The sequence below is a fragment of the Brachyistius frenatus genome, unplaced genomic scaffold, assembly GCF_029030835.1.
Source record: "Brachyistius frenatus isolate BFR_SWC_R1_liver_20210118 unplaced genomic scaffold, ASM2903083v1 Contig_362, whole genome shotgun sequence".
NCBI classification, from domain to species: domain Eukaryota; kingdom Metazoa; phylum Chordata; class Actinopteri; family Embiotocidae; genus Brachyistius; species Brachyistius frenatus.
In genome coordinates, this window is record NW_027210961.1 from 143,116 (window position 1) to 171,099 (window position 27,984).

General features: G+C 48.3%; 2 protein-coding genes across 2 annotated transcripts; one reads left to right on the forward strand and one right to left on the reverse strand.

Annotated features, from left to right (window-relative positions):
- Window positions 1-57: 57 nt before the first annotated feature.
- On the forward strand, window positions 58-5,213 carry ovch1 (ovochymase 1). Its single transcript, XM_069724157.1, has 15 exons — window positions 58-1,601; window positions 1,681-1,758; window positions 1,859-1,948; window positions 2,034-2,217; window positions 2,298-2,451; window positions 2,494-2,535; window positions 2,646-2,835; window positions 2,912-3,051; window positions 3,169-3,319; window positions 3,388-3,429; window positions 3,552-3,774; window positions 3,899-4,056; window positions 4,157-4,255; window positions 4,512-4,675; window positions 4,930-5,213. The coding sequence occupies exons 1-15, from the start codon at window positions 1,556-1,558 to the stop codon at window positions 5,131-5,133; spliced, it is 1,965 nt and encodes a 654-aa protein (XP_069580258.1). The 5' UTR covers window positions 58-1,555; the 3' UTR covers window positions 5,134-5,213.
- On the reverse strand, window positions 5,204-27,984 carry stab2 (stabilin 2). The gene is made up of 69 exons (XM_069724113.1): window positions 27,916-27,984; window positions 27,072-27,196; window positions 26,631-26,746; window positions 25,743-25,828; window positions 25,538-25,604; window positions 25,348-25,443; window positions 24,815-24,937; window positions 24,471-24,667; window positions 24,228-24,352; window positions 24,006-24,139; window positions 23,833-23,912; window positions 23,506-23,655; window positions 23,068-23,211; window positions 22,917-22,979; window positions 22,508-22,624; window positions 22,367-22,420; window positions 22,069-22,149; window positions 21,708-21,860; window positions 21,485-21,544; window positions 21,301-21,402; window positions 21,087-21,173; window positions 20,903-21,014; window positions 20,639-20,819; window positions 20,427-20,520; window positions 20,193-20,351; window positions 20,007-20,102; window positions 19,759-19,851; window positions 19,642-19,689; window positions 19,417-19,550; window positions 19,228-19,330; window positions 18,795-18,872; window positions 18,614-18,703; window positions 18,353-18,460; window positions 18,152-18,283; window positions 16,577-16,705; window positions 16,404-16,466; window positions 15,867-15,965; window positions 15,599-15,794; window positions 15,428-15,523; window positions 15,023-15,080; window positions 14,410-14,483; window positions 14,115-14,240; window positions 13,896-13,969; window positions 13,734-13,805; window positions 13,384-13,503; window positions 13,266-13,310; window positions 13,109-13,195; window positions 12,251-12,400; window positions 11,984-12,106; window positions 11,808-11,879; window positions 11,529-11,705; window positions 9,434-9,523; window positions 9,213-9,359; window positions 9,082-9,141; window positions 8,796-8,919; window positions 8,531-8,680; window positions 8,353-8,457; window positions 8,041-8,148; window positions 7,732-7,925; window positions 7,516-7,657; window positions 7,216-7,349; window positions 6,961-7,126; window positions 6,709-6,815; window positions 6,502-6,621; window positions 6,289-6,435; window positions 6,024-6,134; window positions 5,805-5,936; window positions 5,602-5,697; window positions 5,204-5,486 (listed from the first exon to the last, which is right to left on the reverse strand). The coding sequence occupies exons 1-69, from the start codon at window positions 27,976-27,978 to the stop codon at window positions 5,430-5,432; spliced, it is 7,602 nt and encodes a 2,533-aa protein (XP_069580214.1). The 5' UTR covers window positions 27,979-27,984; the 3' UTR covers window positions 5,204-5,429.

Here is a 27,984-nt window from a genome sequence, read left to right on the forward strand (position 1 = left end):
CTGGAAGATCCGAATCTGTCCGTGCTGGTTCCAGATCCGTCGATTCAGGGCACATCCGGTCTTGGTACCAGTCCGGTTCGGCTCCACCCGCTCAGCATCGGTTCATGTACAATTCAAACGACAGCGAGCCTTTGCCCTCAGAGCAGCTGGACCCGAATCTGTTCTGGACCCGGATCAGTTCTGCATGATCCGGACAGACCTGGACCCGAGCTAGACCATCCGGGTCGGACTGAGAGTCCAGCTGCAGCGCTGCATGCTGGGAAACAGTTAGAGATGAAGGCTTGATCTGACTGCAGCTTTATTTGTTATTGATTATTTTATAGGTTATCTGCTGCGTCATCGTATTCTTTATATTTTATTTATTATTTTCAACGTCTGAATTAATTTCCATTTGATTTGTTTTAAATAAACTGAACAGCTGATGGACATTTTATATCAAACAGCTACTGCAGGTAAACTCCTCTTCATCATTAAATAACACAAAACATAAAAAATAAATAAAAACATAAATAAATCTGAGACCATTTGTTAAAATATTTTTCAGAGTAACGTTTTTTATTTTATTGTGACAATCAACACATTTAATTATTTTCAAAATAAATCGATGGTGTTTGAGTTCTACCTCAGACTGACCAGTGAGACTCTGAGTTACTCTGTTTGGGCAAGCGGTTCCCAACTGGTGGATTGGGACCCAAAAATGGGTCACATATGTGTGAAAAAGAAAGTTGAGGTACAAAAGTGAAGCTTTCATTTTGAAGTCTGCAGAATTTCTGAGGCTTCTGTTTCATTTTGAAATGCGTACGTTTCCCACGATTCAGTGCGCATGCTCCGTAGCAGTCAGCGTTGTCATAGCAACAAGGACCAAAGCTAACGTCACAGCAGTTTGAGCAGCTGATTTTATTCTTGCTGAAATTTTACTTCCTGTTTGTAACGGCATGGATCACCATGGTAACCGAGAGACACTTTCTGAGTCCAGGTGAATCCAGGTGAGTCTTGGTGAGTCCTAGTGAGTTCTAATGAGTACTAGGTGAGTCCTAATGAGTCCTAATGAGTCCTGGTGAGTCCTAATGAGTCATAGTGAGTCCCGGTGAATCCTGGTTTGTCCTAATGAGTCCTGATGAGTCCTAATGAGTCCTGGTGAGTCCTGGTGAGTCCTAATGAATCCTGGTGAGTCCTAGTGAGTCCTAATGGGTCCTAATGAGTCCTGGTGAGTCCTAATGAGTCCTGGTGAGTCCTGGTGAGTCCTAATGAATCCTGGCGAGTCCTAGTGAGTCCTAATGGGTCCTAATGAGTCCTGATGAGTCCTAATGAATCCCGGTGAGTCCTAATGAGTTCCGGTAAGTCCTAATGAGCCTGGTGAGTCCCGGTGTCCAGGTGGGACATTGACTTTACTGAATGCAGCCCTGAACTGCCCTTCCTGCAGGTGTTTCTGATGAAGGTGTTTCTGATGAAGGTGGAGCTGATGAAGGTGGAGCTGGTCAGACAGGTGTTTCTGATAAAGTTTCTCCTTCAGTCTGAGCTGATCTCAGTTTATTGATCCTGGAGGACGTCAGACATGCTGCTCTGTCTGCTGTCAGTTTGTCTGCTCGCAGCTCACACAGGTCAGAACTTTCCTCAGAACCTTCATCACCCTCTCTGACCCGTTTCCTGCTGATAAACTCACTGATTGTGTTTTTTCAGCTGAAGTCAGTCGGAGACCATCAAACAGGTTGGAGCACAGCGCTGCTGCTGCTGCTCCACCACCTGCTCCACCTGCTGGTAGGACCTGCTGCAGAGTTTATTTCTGAACACTTGACTAAAAATATTCAATTTAATTCTGACTTCAGATGTGAAACGTGAATCAGATTTAAATGTTCAGTTTCAGGTGAAGATGTGAATCATGTGAACGTCACCAGGAACAAAACTCTGCAGCAACACGGAACGTTCTCCACCCGCTTCGGACTCACAGGTCTGTTCTTCAGTCTTCATCACGTTAAATACTCTGACCTCTGGTATTAAAACAGTTGTCCCTTTGGTTTGACCTCTGACCTCAGACCTGGCCGGGCTGCGCTCCTTCAGTCCGGAACAGGAGCTGGAGACCAGGATCATCGGGGGTCAGGAGTCCTGGGCTCACTCGTGGCCGTGGCAGGTCTCCCTTCAGTTCGCCTCCATGTCGGCCTGCGGGGGCGCCATCATCGGCCCGCTGTGGGTCGTCTCCGCCGCCCACTGCTTCAAAAGGTCAGAGGTCACAGACGGTCTCCAAGATCTGCGGTCCGATGTCCGTTTCCTCCTCACACCTGATGACAACATGTCTGTAGGTACAACAAAGCTTCTCTGTGGACGGTTCTGGCCGGAAAACACGACCTGGATCGACAGGAAGCTCCGCAGCAGGTCAGACGGCGAAGGCTGGTCTGGGAGGTCCAAACCAGGAACCACTGGGGACATCACCGGGGACACCACCAATACACCACACCACCACCTCCCTGATTGTTGTTAGCGTGTTAAAGTCCTTAAAACGACGCCCTGTCCTTCACCTCCTCCAACAGTTCACAATCTGTGAATGTTGAAATTAATATTTAAATATATTTCTGAAGTTTAACTGTAGGACTCAGATGTCCTCTTCACTGTAATGTCCTCAGTGGTCTTTTTGTCCCCCCTCCGTCCAGCTGGTAGGCGTCTCTGTGATCGTCTCCAATCCGGGCTACAACCCTCGGACTAAAGAGGGAGACGTGGCTCTGCTGAAGCTGCGGCAGCCGCTGCTCTTCAACCAGTTCGTCCGACCCATCGACGTCTGGATGTCTCCGCTGCCTCTGCACAGGAAGTGCACCATCACTGGCTGGGGCTCCACCCGAGAGAGTGAGGACAGGCTGGTAGGAGACGGGACACGGGGGGACTTTCGGGCTGAGACTGACTGAGCTTCTCTTGTCTCCAGACGGTCCTCGAGTACACAGGTTGCAGGAGGTGAACGTGACCGTCCTCCCCTCCGACGTCTGTGACCGCTTCTACGCCGGTCGGATCAGATCCTCCATGTTCTGTGCTGGGAGGGACGGGGGCGGAGTTGACGCCTGTCAGGTACCTGTCAGGTCCACACCTCCTATAACCCCGCCTCTACACCTCTATAACCCCGCCTGCACACCTATCCCAAGACAAAAAATACATTTTTTGTCCTGCCATGTCCCCGTCCTTCAGGGGGACTCTGGCGGTCCTCTGTCCTGCTTCACCGGCAGCAGGTATGAGTTGGCAGGTGTGGTCAGCTGGGGCGTCGGCTGCGGTCGGGCCAGAAGACCGGGAGTCTACACCACAATCCAGCAGCACACCGAGTGGATGTCTGACGTCATGAGTGAGTTCAGAGGATCCGACACCTGTGAAGCATCTCGCCGGGACTCTCTAATGTTCTTTCATTCACAGATGATCAGAATACGGTGAACCAAGACGAGCTCCCAGACGAAGGTAAGTTTTTACAGTTCTGATACCGCCCACGGTCCCTCTTCAGTTCTTCGATGTTCGGACATACGGTGCAGGTGTTTCTGTTATTCTGTCCACCTGTTGCTGATTGATTACCTGGCTGACAGAGGACATGTGTGGGAAGCGGCAGAGCTCCGGCTGTGATCGGGCTCCAGGCCTTGCCGGCCTCTCGGTGTCCCAGGACGGTGAGGTGTCTGTGGGGAACGTGACGGAGTCCTGCCCCTTCTTCTGGCCCTGGCAGGTCAGCCTGCAGTCCAATGGACGGCACTACTGCAGCGGAGCTCTGATCCACCGGCACTGGGTGGTCACAGCCCAACACTGCAGCGTCCGGTAACGTAGTAGTAGTAGTACTACTAGTAGTAAACTACTAGCAGAGAGTTCATCCTCGGCCAATGAATCACTGCTCAGCGTTCAACAGGAAGTCTCTGTGGCACTGTCCTGTCTGTCCCTGCAGAGCTAAAGAGGACGTGGTGGTTCTGGGAGTTCACGATCTCCACTTCCTGTCCACTCAAACCGTCCCGGTGGATGAGGTCTTCAGCCCTCTGCAGGACTCCAGCTTCCCCCCGAAGGCGGATCTGTCTCTGCTCCGCCTCAGCGTCCCGGTCAGATTTAGTAAGGACACCTAGAAGACGGTCAAACTCTGAGACCGGAGTGTCTCCTCATCCCCACTGACTGTCCTTGACACTGAAACTGTCCCTGCTTCTGTCTACAGGTTCTCATGTGTCTCCAGTTTGTGTCCCGGAGGAGGATGAGGAGCTGGACGACAGCTGGTCATGTGTCACCGCCGGCTGGGGAGCAACTGAAGCATTAGGTAGGCAACTGAAGCGGCACGTAGGCAACTGGATCGGCAGGTAGGTAAGTGAAGCGGCAGGAAGGTAAGTGAAGCGGCAGGAAGGTAACTGAAGCGTTAGGTGAGCGCCAGACGTCTTCAGGCTGCAGAAGGAAACATAACAGAGTGTTTGGTCTCAGCTAATCGTCCTCGGGTTTGGATCGTCTGGTTCTGGTTGTTGATTGGTCAATAAGCTTTAAATCGACGCTGAACTGAACCCAAACGAAGCTGCTGTTAGTTTTTAATCAGGATCCTGATTCCTGGCCAGGAAGTACAGATCCAGACCGGCTGCACCACGCTCAGCTGTCTTTCGTCAATCGGACGTCCTGCAGGGAGACGTGGGGAGAATTCATCGGAGACGCTCACATCTGTTCACATCCTGCAGGATCCACATCCTGCATGGTAACTACAGTCCAACTAGTTTAATTACAGTCCAACAACGCTAACTAGTTTAACTACAGGCTAACTAGTTTAGTTAGTCTAACTAGTTTAAGTACAGGCTAACTAGGCTAACTAGTCTGCTGTGCTCCAGTCATCTCTGGATCAGAGATTAGAATCCTGATGATATAAAACAATGTAATATTTCTCTGACTGATGACTTCCTATTCAATCCCGTCAACTTCCTGTTAGCAGTGAGGATGTTTGTTTGTGTGCAGGGCGACGCCGGCGCTCCTCTCTACTGTCGGAAACGCAGCAGCTACTTCCTGTTCGGTGTGGTCACATGGGGCAGCTGGCGCTGTGACGCAGAGAAACCGTCTGTCTTCACCCGAGTGTCAGATTATCAGTCGTGGGTCGACGAGGTGACGGAAAATAAACTGGTTTACAACTCTGAGGACGCCTCATGTTTTACAGATTATTAAACATTAAATATGAAATATTCCTTCATTTAACAACTTCATCTTTCTCACGGACAAAAAACACAATACGAAATGGAGCTTATTTGTTTTTTATAAATCAGCTGTTCATGGTTACACACAATTCTTCTTGATTTCTAGACGAATAAAAAAAAAAAGCTGCTTCAGTGTGTGGTAGAAAGGTTAAAGACTCCGAAGATGTCGGAGCACCTGAACGCATCGTTTGGATCTGAAAGTTTTCCTTCGGTTCTGAAACAGCTGCAGGACTCTTGGCGGACAGTTTGAAGCAGGTCGGAGGACCTTCAGTCCACCGAGGAATGAAAACGCTCCTGCAGGAGGTCGCACACTCCTCCGGTCGCCTGCAGACACACAGGAAGTCCAACAAGCTCATAACAACTGCTCGTCACCGTGGAAACGTCACCTTCTTCATTGTATGGACAGGAAGAAGATACTTAATGTGATGGATGAACTCACGGTGGCTGCAGACAGTTCTGGTGCTGCTTCATAAACCGGGTTGGAGATGTTGCGGCTGCTGTCTGCAGGAGGAGCTTCTTCCTCCTCGTCATCCTCCTGTCGAGAGATTAAATTCAGATTTCTGGTATAAATCTAATAAACTGACAGTGAACACGGTTTTATTCTAAACAAAGCTCGTTATTTAGTCATAAATGTGTTTTGACCTTGAAGTAGTGGAACCTGAAGGGTTTGCTGTTGTGGCGGTAGAAGTGGTAACCGACAAACATGACTCCGCCCACCACAGCCACCACCAGCACCATGCCGACGCCCATCCCTGCCTGATGAGCCACGTGGATCTGCAGAGCCAATCAGAGGCCAGGTCAAAGGTCACACAGGGAAACTCTGGTTTGAACTGGCAGTTCAATAATGATGACGCCGCTGACCTCCTGACGAGAGGGCGGGGCTTTCAGCGGCCCTCGGAGAACGTGAATGATCCCGTTGGAAGCCAGGATGTCGGAGTTGGTGACAAAGCGGTCGTTGATGTAACGAGAGGCCTGAGGAGAGGAATGAGTTTCACACACAGAAGTCCATTCAAAAATAAGCTTGTTTTACCGACAGTTGTTTGGCGTTTGATCTGACATCAGGCAGTCAGAGTTCAGTACGGCGCCCCCCGCAGTCCCAGAGAGGTAACATGATAATGAGTCTGACCAGAGCCGACGGGTCGAGCAGGTCGGCGACTCCCAGAACGCTCAGACTGCCGACCCGAGTCTTGATCCGGCTGCCGTTCTTCAGCTGGCTGAGAGGAAGCGCCTGACCCTCGGACAGGTGGAACTCGATGTCCCGCGGAGACAGAGTCTGCAGGGACACACGGGTCAGGACACGCCCACAGGTACGAGGACACAGGGCGTGTGTGGGACTCACCTGGTTGCCGCGCAGGCCGCTGTTGTCGGGTACGAAGAGCGTGGACTGGACGGTCAGGTTACTGAGACGCGTCAGCAGCTGTCTGCCGGACTCCGACTGCTGAGACACGTTCAGGATTTGCTGCAGAAAATAAAAAAATCTGTTTGTAACGAGTGAAGGCTGAAAGGAAACAACACGTCGTCATGGAAACGTGTGTGTCCGACTCACGGTGAGGAAGTTGGAGAAGGTCGGAGTGGAGCGGAGGACCTGCAGCAGGTTTCCTGTGCAGCTGAAACCATCTCCAAGGTAACCGGCCCGACAGTTGCACCTCACCTCTGAAACACACGACACGTTTACTGATCAACAGAACCAACACATTCACCTGGAGACCACTAACTAAATAAACAAACAAACCACCAAAAAACAAACAAACAATAGAGTAACCGTCCCTTCAGGAAGTTTCCGTCCTCGTCCTCTCACCCTTCATCCGGTAACAGAACGTGTCCCAGGTCTCACTCAGGTTTTTGCGGGTTCCGTAGTCCACGATGCCGACGTGTCCGAAACCACAGTTTGGGTTGGAGTAGGTGGTCGGGTACGCCACCCGGGCCCGGTCCAACCAGCCGGCAGAACACAGGTTCAGCCCGCCCTGCATAGGACAAGACGAGCAGGAGGGTCAAACAGGAAGAAGACAAGCTGGAGGGTTAAACAGGAAGTAGCCGTGTTGTGTTCACTGACCTGCTGAGCGTAGGACAGCTGACTGTAGGTCGCCAGGCTGCCCCCCTCTGCCGAACAGACCTTCTGAGCTGCTGTGTAGTTCAGTTTGTACTGTCCTTCATCAGACCGGTAGTGGAACACACCAAGGGTAGCATCTGCAGACACACAACACAACAACATGGGACAACACAACAACACAAACATCTTTAAACTCTGTTTTTGTATTTGTCTTCTCGCCCTACAGGCAGCGCCCCATATAGGCCCCTCCCCTTTATACCTTGCCGCCTGTTCATTACTTAACATACTTGTTGAGGAGTTTACCTTCAAAATGGAGGTCGGTACACTTGGCGTCTTGGTGACACTGGCCGTTGTCTTGGAGACAGCGGCTGATTGGCAGCTGTCTGACCTCACAGTTGAGTCCGTCTCCGACGTAGTCGTCCTTGCAGCTGCACTTCTTCTTCCCCTGATCACACAATCCTCACGTTAGTGACACACCTGACAACCTCACCTCCTACAATGTCCCTGAGCTGTCCTCACCGGAGCCGTCATGGTGCAGGTGGCGTGTTGATGGCAGCCTCCGTTATCCACGGCGACGCACGGGTCGATGGGCAAGCAGGTGAAGCCGTCTCCGGAGTAACTTTTAGGACAAGTACAGCTCACCTGCTCTCCTCTCTGGGAACATTTGGCTCCTTTGGCACAACCGCCATTCCACACCTGACACATGTCCACCGCTGCAGGGACAGACACGTCCAAAGGACACATTAACACTGAGGGACAGACATGTCCAGAGGACACATTAACACTGAGGGACAGACACGTCCAGAGGACACATTCATGTGTGTTTACCTGTACAGGTAAATCCGTCTCCCTCGTAAAATGGCCGACACACACAGGTGTTGTTTTCCTTACAGGTGGCTTTGTGAGAGCAGGACGGAGAACACTGGAACATCTCACCTACACACACACACACACACACACACACACACACACACACACACACACACACACACACACACACACACACACACACACACACACACACACACACACACACACACACACACACACACACACACAGGTAAATTCTTAATGTTCCATCAGGGACGTCGTCTCTTCATCTTCATCAGTGATGAAGCTGACTGAAGGGGCAGGACTTACTCTGCTGGGCGTGGCAGCGCTCTCCGCTCCATCCGTCCTCACAGAAACACACACCTGTACCTTTCCGTCCGTCGTCACATGACCCGTGACCGGAGCAGTTACAGGCTGGAAGACAGGAAACAGGATGATGGGACCTGTGGGACCAGACGCCACACAGGAAGCTCCGCCCACCACTCACCTTTACAGGTGGGTCCGAAGAATCCGTTTCTGCACAGCTCGCAGGCCACACCACCGAAACCTGCATCACAGGCACAGGTGCCGTTACCAAGGTGACCGTCGTCACACTTCCCACGGTTACTGCAGGTGGAGGCGACTCCCCCCGGACAGACTGGACAGAGAGCAGAGGGAGGAGTCATCAATGATGTTGCCGCCTCATTTACATATCCATGATGTCATCTCCAAGAGCTGATCAACACGGAGATGAAGATGAACCACGTTCTCACCCAAACATTCTCGCCCGTAGTAACCATAGCAACACTTTGGCTGCCAGAAGTTGACGGTGCAGACGGTTCGACAGCCGGAGTTCTTGGTGATGAACATGGTGGGAAGATCACACTTCTGGATCTCCTGGAGAACACACACACACACACACACACACACACACACACACACACACACACACACACACACACACACACACACACACACACACACACACACACACACACACACTGGTGTTCTGGTGTTCTGGTGTTCAGAGGTTCTGAGGTTCTGGTGTTCGACTCTCACCTTCTTCTTGGATCCGGTCGGGCAACGAGCCCCCGCTATCGTGCACGAGCCGCAGTTCATCTACCACAGGAAAAGAGAATCACCTGTTTACCTGCTTTTTGGTTCTGTGAAGTTTTCACTGAAGCACTCACCTGAAGGTCAAAGGTCGTCTGTTCGTCGCAGCGTCCTCCGAGGCTGGGCGGAGTCAGCAGGCAGTCGATGCCGTAGGCGATCCCACCTCTAAAGACGAGGTGTCTCTGAGCGATGCGACACGTCCCGTCGTTGATGAAGATTTCTCCCTGTTCAAACAGCAGCTGTCACTCACGCTCATCTCTTCTTCTGTGGTGTTTATGTGTTTGTGAGCGGGGCTTACAATGTTGTCCGTCCCACCGCAGGAGAAGGAGAGCGGTGAGCCCTGCAGAGTCCGAGCTGAGTCCAGGTAGATCAGACTCTCAGCGTAGACCTGAGTTGGCAGGAAGTGGGAGGAGTAAACAAACTACAAAAAGACTACAAACAAACTACAAACAAACTGCAAATTACAAACAGACTACAAACAAACTACAAACAAACTACAAACAAAATACAAAATACAAATAGACTACAAACAAACTACAAACAAACTACAAACAAAATACAAAATACAAATAGACTACAAACAAACTACAAACAAAATACAAACTACAAATAGACTACAAAGTACAGACAAACTACAAACAGACTACAAATAGATTACAAACTACAAACAGATTACAAACAAACTACAAACAGACTACAAACAAACTACAAATAGACAACAAACAGACGACAACAGACTACAAACAAACTATAAACAGATTACAAACAAACTAAATGGTAAATGGTCTGTACTTGTATAGTTTTATCACCTTTCGGTCTCAAAGCGCTTTAACATGTTTTTCCATTCACCCATTCACACACTGACAGATCACCATGCAAGGTGCTGCCATCAGGAGAACATTCACACACTGATGGTTTACCATCGGGAGCAACTTAGGGTTCAGTGTCTTGCTCAAAGACACTTAGGCATGCGAACAGGAGGAGCTGGGGATTGAACCACCAACCTTCCGATTAGTGTTCAACCCACTCTACCGTCGGAGCCACAGCCTCCCCAAAACTACAAACTACAAACAGACTACAAACGACAAATAAACAACAAACAGACTACAAACAAAATACAAACTACAAACAAACTACAAACAGACTACAAACTACAAACACACTACAAATAGACTACAACAAATTACAAACTACAAATAGACTACAAACTACAAATATACAACAAACAGAATACTAACAAACTACAAACAAACTACAAACAGATTACAAACAGACTACAAACAAACTACAGACTACATACAGACTACAAAAATACTACAAACAAACTACAAACAGATTACAAACAGACTCCAAACAAACTACAGACTACAAACAAACTACAACAAAAAGATTACAACAAATTACAAACTACAAATAGACTACAAATAGTCTACAAAACTACAAACAAACTACAAACTACAAATAGACAACATACTACAAACAAACTACAAGCAAACTATAAACAGACTACAAACAGACTACAGACTACAAAACAGACTACAAACAGACTACATACAGATCACAAACAGACTACAGACAGACCACAAACAGACTACATACAGACTACGAAAGACTACAAACAAACTACATATAGACCACAAACAAACTACATATAGACCACAAACAGACTGCATACAGACTACAAACAAACTACAACAGACTACAAACAAACTACAACAGACTACAAACAGACTACATAGACTACAAAACAAACTACAAACAACAAACAGACTACAAACAAACAACAAACTACAAATAGACTACAAACAGACTATAAACAAACTACAAACAGACTACAAACAAACAACAAACTACAAATAGACTACAAACAGACTATAAACAAACTACAAACAAACTACAAACAGACTACAAAACAGACTACAAACTACAAACAAACTAGACTACAAAATACAAACAGACTACAACAAATTACAAACTACAAATACACTACAAATAGACTACAAACTAAAAAAAAAAACTACAAATTACAAAGACAACAGACTACAAACTACAAACAGACTACAAACTGAAAAACGACAAACAGACTACACAAACTACAAACAGACTACAAACAAACTACAAAAAGACTACAACAAATTACAAATAGACCACAAATTACAAACAGACTACAAACAAACTACAACAGACTACAAACAGACTACAAAAACTACAAACTGTGTGAAGTATTCATGTTCACACGGTTCACAGAGCGCCCCCTCCTGGTCGACACTAACTCCACCCTCAGTTCAGAGTCATGTTTTCACTTTGTTTATTTATCTGGTCTTGAGATCAGAGAAGAACCAGACTGGATGAAAGACTCTGAACGTTCTGCTTCAACCTTTGACCTCCGTCACCTTCTTGCTCTGCAGAACATGGAACTTCAGGTACTCGCGCAGCTGTAGCTGGTTGTGTTGGTGGAACAGGAAGTCCTTCTGCTCCTGCGGCAGAGACGCCATGACGTGGTCAGAGGGCAGGAAGATGGTCACCGGCTGGTGCATCCCGTTGTTCACCTGCTCCATCACACCTGAGTCCTGAAACATTACATCATCGCTGTTCAACAGGACGCAGCTCCTGATTGGTTTAAACACTCTATCGGTACCGACCCACCAGAGCAGAACCAGCTTCAGTTTTACCTCCAGCAGCTTCACGAAGGTTTTATAACCATGACGTTCGGCCACGTCGGTCAGATTCTGCTCCGTTAAATCCTGCAGAGGAAACACTGTTAGACGTCCAGAGAACTCTCTGATCTCTGACCTCTGATCCTGTCTCCTGATTGGTTGATCAGACCTGAACTGATGGTTGGACTTACGGGGACGAGCTGGTCTCGGTCCATGTCGGGAGGAAACAGGATGGTACTGATTTCATGGATGATCCCGTTGACGCTGACGTCGTCACTCTCTGTCACGTTGGCCTGGTTGATGAAGATGGTGTCCTGAAAACATGTCACAGAGGTCACAACAGACGTCACCATAGAGGTCACCACAGAGGTCACCACAGAGGTCACCACAGAGATCACCAAAGAGGTCACCACAGATGTCATCATAGAGGTCACCACAGAGGTCACCACAGAGGTCACCTGAAAGGACCTGGTAGTCAGGACGAGTCCCGACAGAGAGGTCAGGTTTCGGGGTTGTCTGAGGTCGGTGGGCAGCAGAATGTGACACATGACGATGTGGCTGCGCAGCAGGTTGGCGAACTGTTCTTTAAACTTCAACAGTTTCCTCATCTGCAAAACACAAACAGGTCGACACCACATACAAACAAGCAGCTCAGCGGTTCTGTCCATACTCCAGAAGTTAGTCCCGCCTTCAGGTGTTAGTCCGTCCTTCAGTCCGTCCTCCAGGTGTTAGTCCCACCTTCAGGTGTTAGTCCGTCCTTCAGTCCGTCCTCCAGGTATTAGTCCCACCTTCAGGTGTTAGTCCCACTGCCAGGTGTTAGTCCTTCCTTCAGTCCGTCCCACAGGTGTTAGTCTGTACTTCAGTCCGTCCTCCAGATGTTAGTCCATCCCCCAGGTGTTAGTCTGTCCCCCAGGTGTTAGTCCGTACTTCAGTCCGTCCTCCAGATGTTAGTCCGTCCTTCAGTCCGTCCTCCAGGTGTTAGTCTGTCCCCCAGATGTTAGTTCGTCCTTCAGTCCGTCCTCCAGATGTTAGTCCGTCCTTCAGTCCATCCTCCAGATGTTAGTCCGTCCTTCAGTCCGTCCTCCAGGTGTTAGTCTGTCCCCCAGATGTTAGGTCGTCCTTCAGTCTGTCCCCCAGATGTTAGTTCGTCCTTCAGTCCATCCTCCAGATGTTAGTCCATCCTTCAGTCCGTCCCCCAGATGTTAGTCTGTCCTTCAGTCCGTCGCCCAGATGTTAGTCCGTCCTTCAGTCCATCCTCCAGATGTTAGTCCATCCTTCAATCCGTCCTCCAGGGGTTAGTCCCCCAGAGGTCTCACCTTGCCCTGGATGTCGACCTTAAAGGCCTGCGGGTTGGGGGCGAACACGGTGAAGGGGCCGCGGCCATGCAGGGAGATCTTCACCATCTGAAACAGAGTTCAGAGAGTTAATGTTTCCGCCTGCAGGGGGCGGCGGAGAGAATGTGTGCTCACTCACCAGCAGACCGTAATAGAGGTTGGTCATCCCCCTCAGCTTCAGCTCCTGTAAAGACTGTAAAGGTTATTTGACGGTGACGAGCAGACGGTTTCAGAGTGTCGGTGTGGAAGCTGCTCACCCTCTCCACCGTTCCTTTACAGGACACGCCGTCTCCGATGAAGTTCGTGGTGCATGTGCAAGTACGAGTCCCAGGACCCGTCATGTTGCACCTGGCGAACTGATGGCAGCCGCCATTGTTCTGGAAACATCCACAGCACATGAGATTTAGAAAGATACGATCTCAGTTCTGCTACTCACACTTTCATTTAAAGAAATGTTGTGTTTAAGTACTTTTATTTTGAAGGGCACTATAATTAAGTTCAAAGATTTATTTTGAAAGGATGTTTCCATGGTGACAATATCAGTACTTTAGATTTATTTTGAAAGGACAGCCGGTATATTAATCTTCCTCCAGTTATAAAGACTCACCGTAAGACACCGGTCGATCATCCTGCAGGCGAGTCCGTCTCCGTAGTAACCGTCGCTGCAGACACAGGATGTCTGTTGAGTTCAAGAAACTTCTGTTAAATATGAAGACAGTAAAAGCCTCACCATCAACTGACTTACAAACGGGAGAAAAGTGGAGTTTACTTTGTTTGGTCCGACGTGGACACACTCTGCGTTGTCGTGGCAACCACCATTTCCTTCTAGACATGGATTTATCTCTGTGGAGAAACAAAGAAATCCTGCAGCACTTGAAGGCTTCACAGAACTTACTGACTCATGTTGAGTTCAGGGACTCGTTTATTTCCTGTTAAAACATCTGGAACGCTAACAGCTGTTGAGTCTTTGTGTCACATGTGAACGTACCGACACACACCAGGCCGTCTCCATAGTAACCGTTGCTACACACGCAGTCCCTCCGACCCGGTCGGGTCCGCTTACAGATGGCGTACAAACTGCAGCCGCCGTTATCCACCAGGCACGGGTCGATCGCTATCAACATCATCATCGTCATCTTCATCCTCATTATCATTATTATCATCAACATCATCATCATCATCATCACCATCATCATAACCATCATCAATATCATCATAATTCACCTGCAGGTGAATAATGATGATGATGATGATGATCACCTGTCTGCAGGTATTGTTCTTACCTTGACAGAAGGTTCCGTTTCCTGTAAATCCAGCTGCACAGAGACACTGAGATCCGTCTGGTCTGAACACACAACTGATGGACAATATTAAACACAGAGTCAGTGTGTCTGAAAACAGGATGAAGAGTAATGAAGATGAGGAGTAACGAGGATGAGGAATATCGAGGATGAAGAATATCGATAGTGAGGAGTATTGAGAATGAGGAGTATTGAGGATGAAGAATATCGAGGATAAGGAGTATTGAGGATGAGGAGTATCGAGGATGAAGAGTATTGAGGATGAGGAGTATTGAGGATGAAGAATATCGAGGATGAGGAGTATTGGGGATGAGGAGTATTGAGGATGAGAAGTATCGAGGATGAAGAATATCGAGGATGAGGACTATCGAGGATGAGGAGTCTTGAGGATGAGGAGTATTGAGGATGAAGAATATTGAGGATGAGGACTAACGAGGATGAGGAGTATTGAGGATGAGGAGTATTGAGGATGAAGAGTATCGAGGATGAAGAGTATTGAGGTTGAGGAGTATCGAGGATGAGGAGTATAGAGGATGAAGAGTATCGAGGATGAGGAGTATCGAGGATGAGGAAGATGAAAAGTTTGTGGTCGTACTTTGCGCTGGTGTGACACGTGACGGAGCCACACAGTTCATCAGCTGTAGTTTGGATCTCTGGGGGATAAAGGGGGGAGGGGGGGTTTAGACCAGGTGTCAGGTGAGACTTCTTCAGTGTTTTTAAAACGTCACATTTATCTTAACGTACAGCAGAGTGTGTCATACACCCGCCGGTCCAGCAGGGAGCAGTCTGGCAGAGTGACGCTGTAACAGCAGAGTTTCTACTCGAATGTTTGTTTCAAGAAATCGTTTCCAACCAGGTGAAGTCGTCACTCTGTCATTGTAGTGGACCGGTGTTGTGTTAGTATTGTATTAATATGTTGTTCTTTGTTCTCAGAATGGCGCCCCTGCTGGTGGACTAACAGACTGTATTGATTACTAACAAATCTGTATCGATTTCTTACTTTCATCACAAAGGACGCCCCTCCAGCCGACGTCACACTCGCACGTCCCGTCTCCGGTCGGTCCTTCGCTGCAGCGTCCGTTCTTACAGCCGCAGTCTGTGGAGGAAACACAGCGGTGAGGGAGAGGAGCAGCCAGGTCCACTCTTCATCATGGGTCAGCTGGGTACCGACCCTGGTCACAGTGGATTCCGTATCTGCCACTCTCACACGTCTCGCAGGCCGTCCCGTTGAAGCCTGCGTTGCACCGACACACTCCGGACCCGCCGGTCCCGTCCGAACAGACTCCAGTACCGAAGCAGGGCTGACCCTTCGGACCGGGACACGGCTCACAGTGCTGCCCGTAGAACCCTGCGCAACACCTCGGAACCTGAGGGCAGAACACACGGTGAGGCGTTCAGGAACCTCCCATCTGGAACAGGTTGTGTTTCAGTCCACGTACGGTGTTCTTCAGGAGGCACGTGGCCCGGCAGCCGATCGCGTGCAGATGCTCGTCTTCAAACATGCGCGTGAATATACATCTCCCTGGTCTCACGGATTTCTGCAGAGCAAACAGGAAGTCTGATTATTAATGACTCAGCAGTTTTTCATCCATCTGCTGTTTATAACAAGACTTCATCCATAATATAATAATACATTAAAAAACAACAAGTTATTATTATATTATTTTTTTATGGAATAAAAGAAAAGTGTAAAAGTGAGTTTGGAGTTAAAGTGACTGTGTAGTTGGAGTTACTCAGAACCAAACATCACCTGTAAACTCTTCTAGCTTCTTCAAAACAACAAATAGAAAATAAAATGATCTGCAAAGAAACTGACTTGACAGTTTGTCTGCAGTTATTTCAACCACAGATCTTCATAAAGAACTCATCGTTCCTCCGAACCTTCAGTGGTGTTTCAGGTGTTCAGGCTCAGTCTGAACTTTAAGTTACAATAAAGCATCAGAATGAAGATGATGATGAAGATGAAGAAGTCTTACGTCGGGGACGGTGTCGTTGGGACACAGTTTACTTTGGTGGAGCAAACAGTCGACACACTCTCCCTTCAGAGGAAAAACAACGTTAATATTTTTTATGAGACATATTCTGGACAGGTAGAGACAAACGGGTAGGGACAGACAGGTAGAGACAGACAGGTGTGAGAGGACGTTACCGTGACTTTCTGGTAGGTGACCTGGTCACAGCGGTTCCGGTTGATGTGAAGAACCGCTGACAGACCGTGGATCACTCCAGAACCACTCAGGATGTTGTACGAGTTGATCTCAGCCTCGTTCACAAACAGCTGGAGGACGGACAGCTGTTAGTGTTACTGGGTACAGGTATCAGGTAACAGGTTTCAGGTTTCAGGTAACAGGTTTCAGGTATCGGGTAACGGGTAACGGGTATCGGGTATCGGGTAACAGGTAACAGGTATCAAGTAACAGGTTTCAGGTTTCAGGTAACAGGTTTCAGGTATCGGGTAACGGGTAACAGGTATCGGGTAACAGGTAACAGGTAACAGGTAACAGGTAACAGGTATCAGGTATCAGGTAACAGGTAACAGGTAACTTGTAACAGGTAACAGGTATCAGGTAACAGGTAACTTGTAACAGGTAACAGGTATCAGGTATCAGGTAACAGTTATCAGGTAACAGGTATCAGGTAACAGGTATCAGGTAACAGGTAACTTGTAACAGGTAACAGGTATCAGGTATCAGGTAACAGGTATCAGGTAACAGGTAACAGGTATCAGGTAACAGGTATCAGGTAACAGGCAACTTGTAACAGGTAACAGGTAACAGGTATCAGGTAACAGGTAACTTGTAACAGGTAACAGGTATCAGGTATCAGGTAACAGGTAACAGGTAACAGGTAACAGGTAACAGGTATCAGGTAACAGGTAACTTGTAACAGGTATCAGGTATCAGGTAACAGGTATCAGGTAACAGGTAACAGGTAACAGGTATCAGGTAACAGGTAACAGGTAACTTGTAACAGGTAACAGGTATCAGGTATCAGGTAACAGGTATCAGGTATCAGGTAACAGGTATCAGGTAACAGGTAACAGGTAACTTGTAACAGGTAACAGGTAACAGGTATCAGGTAACAGGTAACTTGTAACAGGTAACAGGTATCAGGTATCAGGTAACAGGTAACAGGTATCAGGTAACAGGTATCAGGTAACAGGTAACAGGTATCAGGTAACAGGTATCAGGTAACAGGTAACTTGTAACAGGTAACAGGTATCAGGTATCAGGTAACAGGTATCAGGTAACAGGTAACAGGTAACAGGTATCAGGTAACAGGTAACTTGTAACAGGTAACAGGTATCAGGTATCAGGTATCAGGTAACAGGTAACAGGTAACTTGTAACAGGTATCAGGTATCAGGTATCAGGTATCAGGTAACAGGTATCAGGTAACTTGTAACAGGTAACAGGTATCAGGTATCAGGTAACAGGTATCAGGTAACAGGTATCAGGTAACAGGTATCAGGTAACAGGTATCAGGTAACAGGTAACAGGTAACAGGTATCAGGTAACAGGTAACAGGTAACAGGTAACAGGTATCAGGTAACAGGTATCAGGTAACAGGTAACAGGTAACAGGTAACAGGTATCAGGTAACAGGTATCAGGTAACAGGTAACAGGTAACAGGTATCAGGTATCAGGTAACAGGTATCAGGTAACAGGTAACAGGTCATCATGTTATCATGTTTATCACGATAATAGTATGAATATTTTGCAGACCTTTCCGTCTCGAGGGAAGATGGCGATCTGGAAAGAGAATCCGAGGAGCGTCTGTTTGTATCCTCCCGGCTGCAGGTCGGTCTTCAGGAGACGCTCTGACGCCACCACGTGGTAACGAGTCGTATTCACATCCTGTCAACAGGTACAAAATAAATAGCGTGTTCTGGTCAACATGCTGACTCAGCGTGTTCTGGTCCGTACCAGGGACGTGACGGCCATGTTGTGGAGATACTTGGTGATGGCGGCGTCTGTCGGAGCGAAGACGGTATACACGTCGGCCGCTTCGATCTCATTGGTCAGATTATAATCCTGAAAAAAACCCATCAAGAAACATCAAACTGTGTGAGTGTGTGTGTGTGTGTGTGTGTGTGTGTGTGTGTGTGTGTGTGTGTGTGTGTGTGTGTGTGTGTGTGTGTGTGTGTGTGTGTGTGTGTGTGTGTGTGAGAGAGAGAGAGTTCGTACGATGAGATGAGATCTGAACAGAGAAAACTCCGGCCTCAGAGCGAGCGTCGCCAGCAGACCGTCACTCAGCTTTCTGTCAGGAAGTAGAACCTGAAGACAGACGGACGACAGAAGACGTCAGAGACACGAAGACAATCAATGAGAGTCAACTGTGTGATCAAGTGTGTGATCAGCTGTGGACCTTATCGATGATGTGGATCAGCCCATTGGTAGCAGCTATGTTAGAGGTGGTGATGGTGGCTACGCCCACAGATATTACCTGACAGAACAAACACAGCAACATCATCAGTAGAACTTCATCAGTAGAACTTCATCAGTAGAATGTCAATAGAACATCATCAGTAGAACGTCATCAGTAGAACTTCATCAGTAGAATGTCAATAGAACATCATCAGTAGAACGTCATCAGTAGAATGTCAATGGAACGTCATCAGTAGAACGTCGTCAGTAGAACATCAGTAGAACATCATTAGAACTTCATCAGTAGTACGTCATCAGTAGAACTTCATCAGTAGAACGTCAGTAGAACAGTAGAACAGTAGAACGTCAGTAGAGCGCCCAATAGACCATAAATAAAAGTGACCATCATGACTATCATGAATTTCAGTCCTCACCTCAGCACTCGATGAAACAGGAAGTGCTGCTGGGAGGAGGGACGTCACGGAGGACAAGGTGCTCAGGCTGGACACCGGTTGGTTCCCGGGGATCATGTGATTCCTGTCAGATAAACCACGGACGTTGTCACACATAATAAATACATGAATAACATGGAGGTTAGAGGCGGAGTCACGCCGCGCTGAGACCTGATGAGACTCGGCAGGTTCCCCTTCTGGGTCCAGAAGGTTTTGTCCTCTGACGACATTTGACTGATAGCAGCGGAGGACGGAACCAGGAGGGTGATGTTCTGATCTGACAGGGACCGAGACAGACCGGACTCCTGACGGGACACAAGAAGTTGGAACTTCAACTAAGAGGCACTCTGGCCAGGGTTAGACTTTTATTTTGTAAGGTGTGAAACAGGAACTGACCTTGGTCCAGGTGAAGAAGTCGGAGGCGTCGGGCAGCGCCATCAGCTCCTGACATCATCACACAAACATGTCAGGTGGGTGGAGGCGGAGCTACAGAAGGAACACGGCGGCACTCACCTGTTCCACACTTCCATAGCACACGAGTCCGTTTCCAACATGTCCATCATCACATACACACGTCCAGCGCGAGGACAGCAGGCGGCAGCTGGCCTGGGGGCAGAGACACGTCCTCAAACACTCAACTTCCTGTCTCCTGTTCTTTAACTTCTTGTCTCTGCTATGAGACAAACACAACAGTACCAGTGTCGGGTTCTGTCTGTGGTTGTGGTTGTGTTGTGGTTCTGTTTCTGGTTCTGTGGACTTACCAGATAGTGACAGCCTCCGTTCACAGTCACACACTCATTAACAGCTTCACACTCGAGTCCGTTTCCTTTGTAGCCGGCTTTACACGAACAGTCGCTCTGGACACAACGAGAGGTAGAAGACAGACAGATGTGAGACAGATGTGAGATAGATGTGAGACAGATGAGGACAGATCTGAGACGTGTCACCTGTCCCGGTCCCACGTAGATGCAGGTGGCGTTTCCGTGGCACCCGCCTCTGTCAGGACCCTGACAGTTGTTGATTGGTTGACACTCGTCTCCGTCCTCCGTCCAGCCGGTGAGACAATGGCAGGTGTGCGTCCCCGGACCCGTCTTCACACATTTGGCCTGCAGGTGGACATGGGACAGGTGAGGACACAGAGACGGATGGGATTTGAGGGACTCCGACATCACGTGACTTACGTTCAGACTGCAGCCTCCTCTGAGGGGCGGAGCACATGGGTCAGACTCCACGCAGGTGAGGCCGTCACCTTGGAAACCAGGTTTACAAACACACCTGGAGGACAGGTCGGATGATGTCAGTCTCTTCTACGGCAGGACTTCCGCCAATTCTTCACTTCAGAGGTGAAGAATGTGACTCGGTGGATATTAGAACCGCTTGCAGGTGAACTCACCTGGTCGTCTCCTGGCTGAAGTCACAGTCGGCGTGTGCGTGACAGAACTGAGCCTGAACGCCACACGACGCCGTCCGCCGGCCACAGAAGCGTCCGGTGAACCCGTCCAGACACGAGTCAACTTTACACCAACCACTGGAGTCTGGACGGCTATCACACTGCCCATGGATACAGGGACAGGCTGGGGACACGGGAGGTCAAAGGTTACATCATCCTGACGTCACACCCACCTGTGTGACATCACAACGCACCACTCAGACTTACTTCTGTCACAGTTGGCTCCAAACTTGTTGGACGAGGAGCAGTACTGACAGCGAGAGCCTCGGAAGTTCGCTTCACAGATACACGACCCGTTTCCTCCGATCCCATCCAAACACTAGAAAAAAACACACTTCAGTTTCCTTCAGTCTTTAGTAGATGATGACAGTGTGCTGATGTTGAGTCTCACCTGCCCATGTCCGGAGCAGGAAGTCTTGAATCCACCTGGACAAGGTCTGCAGTTTGGACCATAGAAACCTTTACAACACGCTGGAGTCTGAACACACACAGGTGAACACACACAGGTGAACTCACACAGGTGAACACACACAGGTGAACATCACCTAATTTGTATATGTTTGTTTAAGGAAGTCATGTGACTCGGTGAATGTCGCCATGTTTACCGTTACAGTTGCGTTGCAGTGCGGTGAGCAGCCTGTTGCCGGGAGACCGATGGGTGGAGAACCGATGTTGAGCGTGTAGACACATCCGAAGGTGGAGGAGCCCTGATCCACAAACATACATCACTCGCATCTTCTATTTAACACACACACAGATAGGAAAACTTAACAGAGTGAGACATCTTACCGTGTAAACTCCTAACGAGCACTGGGACAGTTTGACTTTGGAGCAGCTGACACACTCACCCTGAAAAAAAACCCAGATCCTCAGTCCTCTCAGACACACCTGAAAATACACCTGAACAAACACAACTGAACAAACACCTGAACACACCTGTGTGAAACCTGAATATGACACATGATGAAGATGAAGTCTGACCATCTGATTCTTCGGCTGCTGTCAAACTCACCTTGATGATTTTGGTCTCTGTGATGTCACACCTGTGGGGCAGCACAGGTTGGATGGAGGGCGGAGTCAACACTCCATCCAACACATACAGACGTCCATTTTTGGCCTCCACGGCGGCCTCCAGCACCGTTGCTCCATTCACCACCACCTGACCCTGAGACAGGAAACAGGAAGTGAAACACCTGGAGGCGTCGGTCGGGACGTTTACGTGTCAAAATGTTATAAAATATATTTTCACTGTCAGTGAATTTAAATGTTTCCTGTTTGGGTAAACACGCGGTGATGGAGTTGATGTAAATGTATGACATGATACTCGGACCTGAGAGCCGTGTGGACACAAGCAGTTTCTGAGGTCCACTTACGCTCTCGGTCACGTTGAAGGTCAGAACCTGGTTGGCCATCGTCACGATTCTGGTGCTCGACACGGCGTTAAAGATGTCCAGCTTTAAGGAAGGACATGAACCATCGTCACAAACAAAGAATCTATGGATTGTGTGTATATCTATATATCTATATCTATCTATCTATCTATCTATCTATCTATCTATCTATCTATCTATCTATCTATCTATCTATCTATCTATCTATACATCTATACATCTATACATCTATACATATAAATATGTATATATATTATATATATACGAGACTGGTGCTCACCGAGGTGGAGGACACCAGGTGGTTCCGGAGAAGCTCCACCAGCTTGTTGTAACCCTGTCAGTTCAAATAAAACACGTATGAATTATTCTAAATGATTGGTGAATAAACAGCTGATCAGTGTGTTGGTGTGTCGTCCATCACCTCAGAGCTGCTCAGGTGCTGCAGGTGTCCCTCCGCCATCCCATTGAACGCCGCGTGGCTCGGAGCGAACACAGTGATCGGTCCAGGGAGGTCCAGGAGAGACGCCAGACCAGTCTTCTGCAGAGACACATGGTCCATGTTGGTCCATGTTGGCACAGTTTTCCAAGATACTCAAAAAAACTGTCATAAAACACTCCAGAACCAGTCCTAAAACTGTCCAGAACCAGTCCTAAAACTGTCCTAAAACCATCCATGATGTCTATCAGGCCCGGGGGTTCATCCTCTGGGGACCATGATGTCTATCAGACCCGGAGGGTTCATCCCCTGGGGACCGTGACGTGACCAGGACATTGATGGAGGTGTGAACACCAGGTTTCAGGATGTGTCTGCAGAGAAGAAGACGTCGTACCTCCAACAAGGACCTGAACGTCTCAAACTTTCCGTAGTCCGAGAGGATCTTCATCAGGTTCTCCTGAGGACGAACAGGTTCATGAGATGAAGAGGTGACTGAATGAATGAATCAGTAACCGTTCCAGTGATCGATCAGTGGGTCCGTTCACCTGCAAGTTGCCCTCCACGGTGGCGGAGACGCTGTCCATCAGCTTGTTGATGACGTGGATCATCCCGTTGGACGCCACCACGTCATGCTGAAGGATCACACCTTTCTTCCTGCTGCCATGTATACGGATCGTAGTGACGGCGTCCTGGAAGAAACAAAGACATGATGTGAGGTCCCTTAAAGGCATTTTTAAACTGAACGGTTGCTCCTGTTGTGTCACATCTGACTTCCTGTTGTGTCAAGTCTGACTTCCTGTTGTGTCACCTCTGACTTCCTGTTGTGTCACCTCTGACTTCCTGTTGTGTCACATCTGACTTCCTGTTGTGTCATGTCTGACTTCCTGTTGTGTCATGTCTGACTTCCTGTTCACTTCACAGCATTTAATTCTTCTTGTTCCTCTTCATCTCTCGGTGCTGCTGGACGGCGTCCGTCCTCTCACCATGTACGATGTGTCTGTCTCTGCTGATTTTCCCGTCAGAGTGTAAAAGACATCGGTTTTCTTCAGCGTGTCAAACGGCATCACCCCGGCAACCAGGTGCATCTTACACAGGTATTTAGCCTTGGACACGTCGGCCATGAGAGTCCTCACCTGGCAGGTAAACAAGAACACAGGAAAGCGATTTAAAACTCAGCTTTGGTTGAATCTTATTAATTTCCTTTTAAATGAAGTAAGGAGCAGGACTTTCAAAAATAAAAGCCGCATTGGACTCTGACTGGGGTTAAACTTATTTGATCAGCTGGTCTCTTAATTTATGTTGATTCTCACCAAAGTTCCTCTGAAGCCTTTATTGATCGGGACGAAAACGGTGAACGGACCCAAACTCTGCAGAGGCCATGACACCGAGCCTGAAAGAAACGGAGTGGACAGGAAGTGAGAGGAACGGAGTGGACAGGAAGTGAGAGAAACGGAGTGGACAGGAAGTGAGAGAAGTGTGGTACCGAATAAGGCGATGGCGCTGCTCAGTTGACCGCTCCACGGTCCACCAGGTTCGGTGTTCAGGTCGCTCAGACGCTGCATGATGTTCCCATAACAAATCTTACCGTTACCAAGGTAACCCTGGAGACAGGTGCACCTGAGGAACAGACGGACAGATGAGGACACTGTGAGCAGAGTCTGCTGTATCAGCATCACTGAGGTGGAAGCGGAGACGATGGACTGACTCGATTCGTCCAGGTCCGACCGTGGAGCAGTTGGCGTTGGTGTGGCAGGAGTCCGGTCGGCAGGCGTCCTTCAGGCTGCAGCCGGCAGACAGGTGCTCGTAACCAGGGAGACACTCGCAGTGAGACTGGAGGAGACAAAGCAGAGGGTTCATCCTCCCTGAGGATACACCACCTACAGAACCACTGCTAGTTTGGTTCCTGATCCTGGTTCCAGTCTGGTTCCTGATCAGACTCAGTTCTTACCTTCCCCGGTCCGTCGTAGACGCAGCGGGTGGTCCCGGGGGAGCAGCCTCCCCGTCTGGTCTGACACGGATCGACGGCCACACAGACCCGTCCGTCTCCGCTGAAGCCGTCCTTACAGGCACACAGGTGCTGGTTCGGACCGGAGTGGACGCAGGACGCCTGGACGTGACAGACCCGCTGGACACACGGGTTCATGGCTGCAGAGGACGAAACACAAACATCAACAACATTTATTTAAAGTCCGACAGAGGACAGGAAAAATGCTTCCTCAGAACCACTCTGCAGGGGTCGCAATGAATTCTGGGAATTGTAAGAGGACATTTGTAGTTCATCTGAACACTCACAGAGACACTGGTCTCCAGACTTCTGGTGCCCGGCCAGACACTGACACACCAGCCGACCCGTCAGAGCTTCCTCCATACAGCGGGAGTTGGATGGACAGCTGAGAGACGCACACTCAGGTACCTCTGAAACACAAGACAGGTGTCAGCACAGGTGAGCAGGAAGTACAGCGGACAGGTAGAAAACTGAAAAGATTCAGGTGGCAGAAACAGGTGAGATTACAGGTGAGGACGTCACAGAGTCAGGAAGAGGAGACATAAAGGTACTGGAGTGACAGGTGAGAGCTACAGGTAACAGGTGAGAGCTACAGGTAACAGGTGAGAGCTACAGGTAACAGGTGAGAGCTACAGGTAACAGGTGAGAGCTACAGGTAACAGGTGAGAGCTACAGGTAACAAGTGAGAGCTACAGGTAACAAGTGAGAGCTACAGGTAACAGGTGAGAGCTACAGGTAACAGGTGAGAGCTACAGGTAACAGGTGAGAGCTACAGGTAACAGGTAGGACTGTCAGCAGGTGACAGCAGCAGGGGGCAGACCTTGGTCACAGGTGGGACCTTTGTATCCAGAGAAACAGGTGCATCGACCATCACCTGTCAGTCCAGAGTTGCACAGACCATGGACACACGAGCAGACTGAGACACAGGCAGAAACCATGACGACCATGAGAACAACCAATCAGGAACAAGCTGAGAACTCTGACATCATCTGTTATCACGAGGGGTGTACCTGAACTACAGGTGGGTCCATATCGACCAGGTGAACAGTCCTCACAGGCCGTCCCTGCAAAGCCCACCTGAACCACGCACACGCACACGCACACACACACAAAGGTTACACAGATGGTTCTAGAGGTTATTTTATTTATTTCAGGATTTTAATGGGTTCTGGTGTCATTTAAGAGGTTCTGTTGGGTTAAGGTGTGTGATGTCACCTGGCAGCTGCAGGTCCCGTTCCCTCCAAGCCCATCAGAACAGACTCCTCTGCTGCTGCAGGGCTGCTCGGATCGGTCCGGACACTCTGCAACACACACAGCAAGCTGAGTCCCTCTTCATCCCTCCTCTTCCTTCCTCCTCTTCCTCTCTTCATCCCTCATCTTCCTCTCTTCATCCCTCCTCCTCCTCTTGCTCTCTCAGTCATTAGAAGCTCATCAGCTGCTCCATGACGGAGCTCAGAGTCAGTAGAAGGTGTGAAACAGGACGTCCTATTGGACACGCTATCCGTCCAACTATCTCCTGCAGATGTCAATGAGACGAGACACTTATGACGCTGCAGGAAACTCTTCCGGATGAATAAACCTTCATCAGATGATGGAATCAGTTGAAATGTTTGTGTTTTATTTTTCTTCTCTTAAACCGTCAAAAACCTGCTGCAGGACGAAGATTTGTCCTGCAGGACAGACAGAACGTCCCTTTCAGGGTTCAGAGGTCACCGTCAGCACATTTCTGTCCTGCTGACTGAGCATTCAGAGAGGAAGGAAGTCCTGATCCCTGCAGGACGATCTGCTTCCTGCAGGACGGTCATGTGACATCTGCAGGATGGCGTGTCGTAGATCTGTGAGCAGCAGCAGCTCTCTGCTGGTGTTCTGCTCCTATGAGAGGCAGCCTGGTTCAGAACCGACGGTTCAATGATCAGAATGTCTCAGGGACCAGTTTCAAGTCTTAATTTACAAAAACTCTCCAGATTAACCTTTAATGACCCTGTGACCTTTCCTCTAGTGCCACCAACAGGTTAAAATCTGGATGAACACTATTAAAGGTTAAAGGTTAAACACCACAGTTTCATTAACATACGACATGTTGACATGCTGGTGTTTACTGACCAATACAGTCTGGACCCCAGTGACCGGGACAGCAGCTCTTCACCTCCTCCTCCTTGTAGCACTCGAAGGAGCAACCGCCGATCGCCAGCTTCATACTGGCCGTCCTGATGTAGTACCTACAGGAGAGATGGTGGACGGACAGACAGAATCTAAAGTTTCATGTTCACACACTGATGTGTGGTTTCAATCAAGACACTAACTAGTGCAAACAAGACACTAACTAGTGTAAACAAGACACTAACCAGTTCAAACAAGACACTAACTAGTTCAAACAAGGCACTAACTAGTTCAAACAAGACACTAACTAGTTTAAACAGTTAGTAAACAGTCTGGACAGCAGTGAGAACGTTACTCTGTATTTGCAGCCTTTGTTTACTTGTTTATTTGTTCATTTGTTTATTGTCACATGTCGTGAACACGTGGGGGAGTCGTGCGTCTCACTTGCAGTCCGGAGCCGTGGACCTGGGCGTCTGCTTGTACCCGGATGGACACGGCATCAGTAGACTGATGCTGCAGGAGTGACAGGCGATCCGGGTCCGAAGAACCGTGGAGTTGGAGCAGAAGTTCTGACGGAGACAAACATCCTGTTAATACACAACCTTCGGCTGAGACTCAGTGGGACCGACAGCACACAAGAAAAACATCTGAAAGTGTTCCTCAGGTTTGAATTTTTACATTTTATTGGTACATTATTTCAGACTGTTTTCACAGTTTTGTTTTGAACAAACAGAAATAAAAAGTTTTAAAGAGTCGAAAGACGGAACGTAAACAGGAAGTGAGCGTAATGACTGCTGTGGTTATCAGCTCCATCTGATCCACCCAGGAAACACTCAGAGACATGTAGAGACACTCAGAGACATTCAGAGAAATTCAGAGACAGTCAGAGACATTTAGAAACACTCTGAACTGCAGTTTCCAAGTCATTTGACCTTTATTTATTAATTTATGTTTGTTTGTTTGTTTGCATAACTAAATAAATGCACATCATTAGTTGTTGCTGTAAGCTTGTCCGTTTGCAGAGCGTAGATTAAAAACAGATTTTATTTTCTCTTTATAAACAAACAATAAATAAACAGTTTTATAGAAATAAATATTTATAAAAGGTGATATGAATGTGTGAGACCCCGAACAGTGAAAATCTGACTCAGCAGTTTAGAACTGATCAGCTGTTTAAACCTTCAAAATAAAATCCTCTTGTCTGTTTGCAGCTTTAAAGTGTCAAAATTGACAGATTTGTTTGTAAACATTTTGAAGTTTAAGATTTAAGATTCAGCGATTATCTCACCTGTGAAGCAGCTGCCAATCCACCGTTCATCATCATCATCATCATCATCATCATCATCATCATCCAAAA

Coding starts and splice junctions, on each gene's coding strand:
- ovch1 (XM_069724157.1), top strand. CDS start 1,556: ATGCTGCTCTGTCTGCTGTCAGTTTGTCTGCTCGCAGCTCACACAG. Junction 2,536..2,645: donor CCTCCAACAGTTCACAATCT/GTGAATGTTGAA, acceptor CCCTCCGTCCAG/CTGGTAGGCGTCTCTGTGAT. Junction 4,256..4,511: donor GGGAGCAACTGAAGCATTAG/GTAGGCAACTGA, acceptor AGCTGCTGTTAG/TTTTTAATCAGGATCCTGAT.
- stab2 (XM_069724113.1), bottom strand. CDS start 27,978: ATGATGATGATGATGATGATGATGATGATGATGATGAACGGTGGATTG. Junction 18,704..18,794: donor TGATCCACATCATCGATAAG/GTCCACAGCTGA, acceptor GTCTGTCTTCAG/GTTCTACTTCCTGACAGAAA. Junction 5,487..5,601: donor CAGAACTGTCTGCAGCCACC/GTGAGTTCATCC, acceptor GTGTGTCTGCAG/GCGACCGGAGGAGTGTGCGA.